This window comes from Lithobates pipiens, unplaced genomic scaffold (genome assembly GCF_037356315.1).
Source record: "Lithobates pipiens isolate NorthernLeopardFrog02 unplaced genomic scaffold, aLitPip1_a1.2 Scaffold_1, whole genome shotgun sequence".
In the NCBI taxonomy this organism is placed as follows: Eukaryota; Metazoa; Chordata; class Amphibia; order Anura; family Ranidae; genus Lithobates; species Lithobates pipiens.
This window is the reverse complement of record NW_027507685.1, coordinates 14386253-14394777: the sequence shown is the minus strand read 5'-3', so window position 1 is coordinate 14394777 and position 8525 is coordinate 14386253. Positions and strand designations below refer to the sequence as shown.

At 50.4% G+C, this 8525-nt stretch overlaps 1 protein-coding gene across 1 annotated transcript in view; it reads left to right on the top strand.

The window, feature by feature from the left end:
- The first annotated feature begins 1031 nt into the window (after positions 1-1031).
- Positions 1032-8525, top strand: part of SMARCA1 (SNF2 related chromatin remodeling ATPase 1) — a 264681-nt gene continuing 257187 nt past the window's right edge. The window contains exon 1 of the mRNA XM_077478748.1: positions 1032-1287. Coding sequence (XP_077334874.1) covers positions 1216-1287 — 72 coding nt within the window. The 5' untranslated portion in view covers positions 1032-1215. The remainder of the gene's footprint in view (positions 1288-8525) is intronic.

The window sequence follows — 8525 nt, the reverse complement described above, 5'->3', positions numbered from 1 at the left end:
GATACAGCCCCATCGTTGGCGTCGCTGGGGGGGGGATACAACCCCATCGTTGGCGTCGCTGGGGGGATACAACCCCATCGTTGGCGTCGCTGGGGGGGGGGGGGATACAACCCCATTGTTGGCGTCGCTGGGGGGGGGATACAACCCCATCGTTGGCGTCGCTGGGGGGGGGGGGGGATACAACCCCATCGTTGGCGTCGCTGGGGGGGGGGGGGGGATACAACCCCATCGTTGGCGTCACTGGGGGGGGGATACAACCCCATTGTTGGCGTCGCTGGGGGGGGGGGGATACAACCCCATCGTTGGCGTCGCTGGGGGGGGGATACAACCCCATCGTTGGCGTCGCTGGGGGGGGGATACAACCCCATCGTTGGCGTCGCTGAGGGGGGGGATACAACCCCATCGTTGGCGTCGCTGAGGGGGGGATACAACCCCATCGTTGGCGTCGCTGAGGGGGGGATACAACCCCATCGTTGGCGTCGCTGAGGGGGGGATACAACCCCATCGTTGGCGTCGCTGAGGGGGGGATACAACCCCATCGTTGGCGTCGCTGGGGGGGATACAACCCCATTGTTGGCGTCGCTGGGGGGGATACAACCCCATTGTTGGTGTCGCTGGGAGGATAAGCATCCTATCAGTGCAATAGTATTGTATATATCAATGGAAGGAATCATGTCCCATTGTTGGAATCAGTGTGGGGAGGAGGGGGATTGTCCCCCAGGGGCACGATGAAGGCAAGTAAAGGGCCGCAGTTTGGAGTGAGCTGGTGTACAAAGTTTGGAGCTGTTCTGCGGTATGCCAGTGAGGGGAGGTGGGCAGTGTGCCGTGTCACTGAGTAGAGGGCACAGCTCGTGCACCTCATACAGTTCCATGCCTCTCCTCATACAGCCCTCTCATACTCCTCCTCGCTCAGCTCCTGTGCCTCCATGTCCCTCCTCGTCTCCCTGTTCTCCTCCTCATGCACACAGCCGGTGTATACAGCTTTTGCACATTTGAGGCGCGGACCCGTCAACCCGTGCGCGCTCCCGTTCCCTAACCGCCCTCCGCCGTCAGTGTGTGGGCGGACGGTACCGTGTCGGGGGTGGGCGTGTTCTCGTATGTCTTCCTCCGTGTGTGCGATGTGACGTCCGGTATCCCGGTTGTAACGCTCCTTAGGGTGACGTATTGTCTAGTGGGTGTACCGAGTATCGGTTGAGCCGTCATACCGTAGCCGTGATGGAGGGGCTCTCGGATGAGGAAGTCTTACCTTCCACTTCACGGGAAGCGGCAGACTCGCCTACTGAAGAGGTAAAAGCGAAAAAAAAAAAAAAGGCGGGCGAGTGGGAGGGGCGGGGGTGAGAGTAATGGCGGGAAGTCTGGGCGGGTGTTGTGTAGCGAGTAATGGCGGGAATCCGGGCCCAGCAGGATCATTACCACACAGGCCCTCACTCACATGGCTCACCTACATGTCAGCAGGGGGACCCCATCCAACACAGGAAACTTTTATACATGTTGGTGTTTGTAAATAATTCTGGACTATTCCACTGAACCTTAAAGGCATAGCTCATACTAACACCTGCCAATACAGTAAGGGGCGTCTGTAGTACTTCCTGAACCCTAACTGTAAAACTTGCAGCGATCAGCCTGCCTCGTTGCTAGGATGTTGCTAAGAGACTCCCAGCGCTTACTGTTCACCACCCTAATACCACAGACCGTTCACCATCACGGGAGTGAGCTCACGAATGCTGAGCTATTGTGCCAGGTGAGAGAGTGCATGTGAGGGGTTGAGTCACCCCTGTAATGGTGGAGGTAAGCAGTAAGAGCGGAGTCTTCTAGCAACATCTCTTAACCACTTCCCGACCAACACACGCCGATGTATGTCGGCAGAATGGCACGGACAGGCAAATGGGCGTACCTGTATGTCCCTTTTAAATTTGCTGCCGTGCCATCGCGTGCACGCCGCTTGGGACCTCTGTGAGTCAGAGGTCCTGTGGACTCAATCACCGTGGGAATACCCGCGATCGTCTCACAGGGGAGGAAGACCGGCGAGATGCTAATGTAAACAAGCATCTCCCCGTTCTGCCTAGTGACAGGGAGCAGAGATCAGTGACGTTTCACACAGCCACGCCCCCCACAGTTAGAAACACGCCCCAGGACACACTTAACCCCTACACTGCCATATGGTGGTTAACCCCTTCACTGCCAGTGTCATTTACACAGGAATAAGTGCATTTGTATAGCACTGATTGCTGTATAAATGACAATGGTTCCAAAAATGTGTCAGAAATGTCCGATGTGTCCACCATAATGTCACAGTCACGATAAAAATCGCTGATCGCCAGCTAGTAAAAAAAAAAATACTAATAAAAATGCTATAAAACTATCCCCTTTTTTGTAAACGCTATAACTTTTGCGCAAACCAATCAATAAACGCTCATTGCTTTTTTTTTTTTTTTTTTTATTTGGGGGGATATTTATTATAGCAAAATGTAAAAAATAATGTGTTTTTTTTCAAAATTGACGCTTTTTTTTGTTTATAGCGCAAAAAATAAAAACCTCATAGATGATCAAATACTACCAAAAGAAAGCTCTATTTGTGGGGAAAAAAGGACGTCAATTTTGTTTGGGAGCCACGTCGCACGACCACACAATTGTCAGTTGAAGCGACGCAGTGCAGAATGGCAAAAAGTGGTCTGGTCTTTGGCCAGCAAAATGGTCTGGGGCTTAAGTGGTTAAAAGTGGAGTCTATTAGCAACAAGGCAGGATAGGATGATGCCATTTCTAGGAGTTTTTCAGTCAGTCCTCAGGAGGTACGTAAGTGGGCCACACCTATAGCAGGAACATTTTTCCACTTTAGTCAAAGCAGCTCAGTTTGTCTTTAACCACTTACAGACCGGACCATTTTGCTGGTCAAAGACCAGACCACTTTTTTGCGATTCGGCACTGCGTCGCTTTAACTGACAATTGCGCGGTCGTGCGACGTGGCTCCCAAACAAAATTGACGTCCTTTTTTTCCCACAAATAGAGCTTTCTTTTGGTGGTATTTGATCACCTCTGCGGTTTTTATTTTTTGCGCTATAAACAAAAATAGAGCGACAATTTTGAAAAAAACGCATAATTTTTTACTTTTTGTTATAATAAATATCCCCCAAAAATATATAAAAAAACATTTTTTCCCTCAGTTTAGGCTGATACGTATTCTACATATTTTTGGTAAAAAAAATCGCAATAAGCGATTATTGATTGCTTTGCGCAAAAGTTATAGCGTTTACAAAATAGGGATAGTTTTATGGCATTTTTATTAATAATTTTTTATTATTATTTTTTACTAGTAATGGCGGCGATCAGCGACTTTTATTGTGACTGCGACATTGTGGGGGACCCATCGGACATTTTTGACACATTTTTGGGACCATTGTCATTTATACAGTAATCACTGCTATATAAATGCAGTGATTCCTGTGTAAATGACACTGGCAGTGAAAGGGTTAACCAGTGGGTGGCAGTGTAGGGGTTAAGTGTTCCTAGGGGTGTGTTACTAACTGTGGGGGGGTTGGGCTTTAATTTAGTGAACACTGATCTCTGCTCCAATCACATGGAGCAGAGATCAGCGTCACTAGTTGCTAGGCAGAATGGAGAAATGCTGTTTACAACGGCATTTCTTCATTCGGCCGCTCCGTGAGACGATCGCGGGTATGCCCGCGGCGATCGAGTCCGCGGGTCCCGCGACCGGACTCACAGGGGTCCCGACCAGCGCGGGAGCGCGCCGCCGGCAGCGCGCTCCTGATGGCAGGGCGGCAAATTTAAAGGGACGTACAGGTACGCCCATTTGCCTGCCCGTGCCATTCTGCCGACGTACATCGGCGTGCGCTGGTCGGCAAGTGGTTAAGTGGCGCTCCACCCAAAAGGGGAAGTTCTGCTTAGACACATTTGGCGTGTCATTTTTTTTTTTTTTTGGAGGGTAGCGGGTACTTTGTTTTGACGGGTACCTGCTTCCACTTCTGCTCAGCCTGGCTACCTAGGCGTTCCAAGCGGAAGTTCTCTCCATGCAATCTTCTGGGACAGGTCTCAGAAGATTGCCCGACCGTTAAGGAGGCGGAGTGTGACATGCACACTGCGCACCCGGCTGTGAAGCTGCAAGCTTTCTCAGCCAGGTGCTCACACTTCTAATGCCAGTGCCAGGGAGAGAATCGATGATTCAGGTGACCACATCACTGGGTCTATTAAAAGTCAGATGATGCACTTTTTGTAGCTGCTGACTTTTAATAACCCCAAAAACGACTGGATCCCTGCTTTAATCTATAGGTACCCCTCACCTGCATAGACAGATATTCTTAAGTCATCTTCCAGAACGGCACCCTGAGAGATGACTGGTCCCACCTGACAGGAAACACAACAAAGAGGTTAAAACCCTCACCCCTCCCTGTGCTCCTCAGTTATTGATTGTGTTTCCCCACAGCAAAACCATTTATTTTTTTCCCAAAAAAGACCCGAGGCCTGGAGCTGGTAGTCTCCACCTGGCAGCTGGACCACAAGCTTTTGAAGCTTTTTGGGTCCGGTAGGATGTCTTTCCTTCCTGGAATGGTCTCCCTTTCTCTTGGGGGGGCACCAGATTTGGAAGAGCACCCCTGAGTACTGAAGGACCCTGAGTACAATGGGGTACCCAGAACTTCAGGGACCACTTTCCTGCTCCCTCCTCCTCACCTCCTATCCTTGTGGGACTGGGAGAGATGAACGCTGGACAACAGGGTTCCCGTTCCAGCAGAGGTAAGGGAGTCTCTACAGTGGTGGCTCTACCCTCAGAGGCTGCAGGAGGGCCACCTTTGGGGTTAACTCCAACCTCTCAGGATAACAAAGGATGGAAGCGCTTGGGGCTGGGGTGCCCACTTAGAGGAACTTTGAGTCCAGGGTCAGAGGAGTGCTTCCTCCAACTTCCGAGAACTCTTGGTGGTCAGAGAGGCCTTAAGGGGTCTAAGAGGACCTTGTTCCCTTCCCTGGGAAATTGGTCCTTAGTTTCCCCTCTGCATCTTCCGGTCTGGCAAGATCTTCTCCTTCGGGGCCCAGTCTGCTGCTCAGATCCCGGCTTCTTCAAGCTGACGGCTTGGCTCTTGAAAGGGAGAACCTACGAAAAAGGGGGTGTTCTGAGAAAGCAATCGACACACTTCTTTTAAGTGGGAAGCCAATTACCTGGCATATTTACGCAAAAGTCTGGGGAGTCTTGTCACGCTGGTGCCAGGCGAAGGGGACTTCCCAACGAGAGATCCCTGCCATCCTGGACAAACAGGATGGCGTAGATCAGGGGCTGGCGACCAAGAAACTTAGGGTTCAGTTTGCAGCTTTGTCCTGCTTTTTGGACAGGAGATTGGCTCTGGACACCCTGATTAAAAGGTTCTTGTCTGTCAGAGAAAGACTGTCCCCAGCACAGATGAGCAGATTTCCGCCCTGGCACCTTACTTTAGTTTTGAAAATGCTAACCGGGGGAACCGTTTGAACCATTAGCTCTTATCCTTCTTAAGTCGCTTACCTTAAAAATAGCTTTCTTGCTGGCAGTTACAACGGCCAGGAGGATAAGCGACATTCAGACTCTGTCAATAAAAGAGCCCTTTTTTCTATTATTTGGTGACAGGGTTGTACTTAGGTAGGGCCCCCTGTATCTCCTGAAGGTAGCCTCAAAGTTCCACAGAACTCAAGAGATTGTCCTTTCTTCTTTTTGTACCAATTTTCAGAACGAGAGAGAAAGTTCTTTTCATTGTTTAGATGTTAGATGTTGTCTGTTGGCTTATTTAGATAAAGTAAAAGAGTTTAGAAGTTCCAGCCATTTATTAGTTAATTTTTCTGGCCAGAAGAGGGGTCAGCAAGCATTTAGAGCATCCATAGCAAGATAGATCAAGCAGACTATTTCTTTAGCCTATGATTAGGCTGGTAGGGCAGCCCTGAGTGACCTTAAGGCACACTCCACTCGGTCTCTTGGGACCTCTTGGGCAGAAAGGGCCGGAGCATCGGTGGAACAGATATGTAGAGAAGCTACTTGGACAAGCCAGAGCACCTTTCTGAGACATTACAGGGTGGAGATGCTGTCACCTCAGGATCTGGCATTTGGTAGGAAAGGTCCTACAAGCTGTTGTCCCGCTCTAAGGTAGGCCTGAGCTACTTGCTCTTCTCTCAGGGTGTCGTCCTGGAAAATGACTTGAGAAAATGACCATTTACACTTACCAGTAACAGTGTATCTGGGAAGTCTTCCAGGACGGCAGGCCTACTTCCCACCCACTCTTTTGGTATGTTGGTTTTGTATGGAGTTTTGAGGTGTTTCACTCTCGTGCACTGGTGTGGTTCAATACTTTTTTTCACAACTGAAGAGCACAGGGAGGGGCGGGGCTTTTAACCTTTTTGCTGATTGAGTTTCCTGTCAGGTGGGACCAGTCATCTCTCAAGGTGACGTCCTGGAAGACTTCCCAGAAACACAGTTACTGGTAAGTGTAACTGGCCATTTTTGTATAAAGATGAATGTCATTATAAGACTGAAGTAAAGGAAATACCAGCAATGAGAACCAATAAAGCAGAATTGCACCTGAAAGTGGAACTTACACTCATTTGTCCCCCCCCCTCCGGTGCCACATTTGGAACCTTACGGGGGGAGGGGAGAGCAAATACCTGTCTGACAGGTACCCTTCCGGGAGACCAGGCCGCAGTGAATTACGTCAGCAGCTCAGCTCCCTCCTTCCCCGCCGCTGGGACAGTAGGAGAGCACAGAAGTGTCTCGCACATGCACAGTAGGGACCCAGCGTGAAGCCATAATGCTACGCTGCCAGGTTCCCTTATCCGCAATGGCGGCAGCAGCACCTGATAGCTGATTGAAACTATCAGACTTTGTAAATAATGCAACAAGAAATGTAAGGGTGCAATAAGGACGGCTAAGATGGAACATGAAAGACACATAGCGGAGGAGAACAAAGAAATTCTTTAAGTATGTAATCAGTAAAAAAGGGAGGACAGACCATATTGGCCTCATAAAGAATGAGGAAGGACATCTGGTTACAAAGGATGGGGAGATGGTGAAGGTATTGAATTGAATTTTCTCCTCAGTCTTCACGAGGGAATCGGGTGCTTCAGTAACCAAAACTGCAGTGTTCATCCTCATGACACATCACAGGAAGCACCTCCATGGTTAACAGATGACAGAATTAAAATTAGACTTGGGAAACTTAACATTAATAAATCACAAGGACCAGATGGCTTGCACCCGAGGGTACTTGGGGAACTCAGTCAAGTAATTGCCAGACCATTGTTCCTAATTTTTACTGACAGTCTACTGACTGGAATGGTACCAACTGATTGGAGAAAAGCCAATGTAGCACCAAAATTTAAAAAGGGCCCAAAATACATCCCTGGGAATCAGGGGCGGACTGACAACTCATGGGGCCCCCGGGCAATAGGGGATCATGGGGCCCCCTTTTTACCCACTCACACACAAGCCACACCCTCACAAAGCCCCACGTATATATTGCACTGCTACATTTCACACATTGGTCACAGAATTTCTCTACTGTATGTTCAAAATAAATGTTTAAAGAGTTAAGAAAATAAAGAAAAATAAACTCACATTAACCACGTACCACGTACATTTATTGCAGGGCTGCATCTCCTGAGAGCAGAATCACGTACAGGTACTTGATTCTGCACTTGCGGGTCTACGCGCTGTTTGATTGGACACACAGAGAGCTAATCAGCGGGTCTGGCGGGCCCCGCCGATCGTTTCCAACAGAGGCAGAGTGGTGGTCTGCCGATGTAAACATGTCCCCAGAGAGCCTCCCTCACTTGCATCAGGGTCTCCAGAAAGCCTCCCTTACATCAGGGTCTCCAGAAAGCCCCTCCCTTACATCAGGGTCTCCAGAAAGCCCCCCCTTACATCAGGGTCCCCGAGAGCCCCCCCATACATCAGGGTCCCCCGAGAGCCCCCCATACATCAGGGTCCCTCGAGAGCCTCCCCATACATCAGGGTCCCCCGAGAGCCCCCCATACATCAGGGTCCCCCGAGAGCCCCCCATACATCAGGGTCCCCAGAGAGCCCCCACCATACATTAGGGTCCCCAGAGAGCCCCCACCATACATTAGGGTCCCCAGAGAGCCCCCACCATACATCAGGGTCCCCAGAGAGCCCCCACCATACATCAGGGTCCCCAGAGAGCCCCCCCATACATCAGGGTCCCCAGACTTAAACCCCCCCCAGAGATTCCCCTGTACCTGGCTGTGCACCTCCAACCCCCAGCACAGGGGGAGGTGGGAGGGGGCGATCAGCAGCTCTATGGTGCCTATGGACCACGGGATCTCCCTGAGGCTTGTATTTTTCCTTCACAGTGTTTAGAGTGGAGAGGGGAGGGGCCTCTGACCTGGGCAGCAGTCGGCAACAGTGTACAGAGCAACTCACAGAAGAGTGAAACTTGTAGCTGCCCGAGTCAGAGGCCCCTCCCCTCTCCACTCTATACATTGTGAAGGAGAAATACAAGCCCCAGGGAGATCCCGCCATTACCATAGAGCTGCCGATCGCC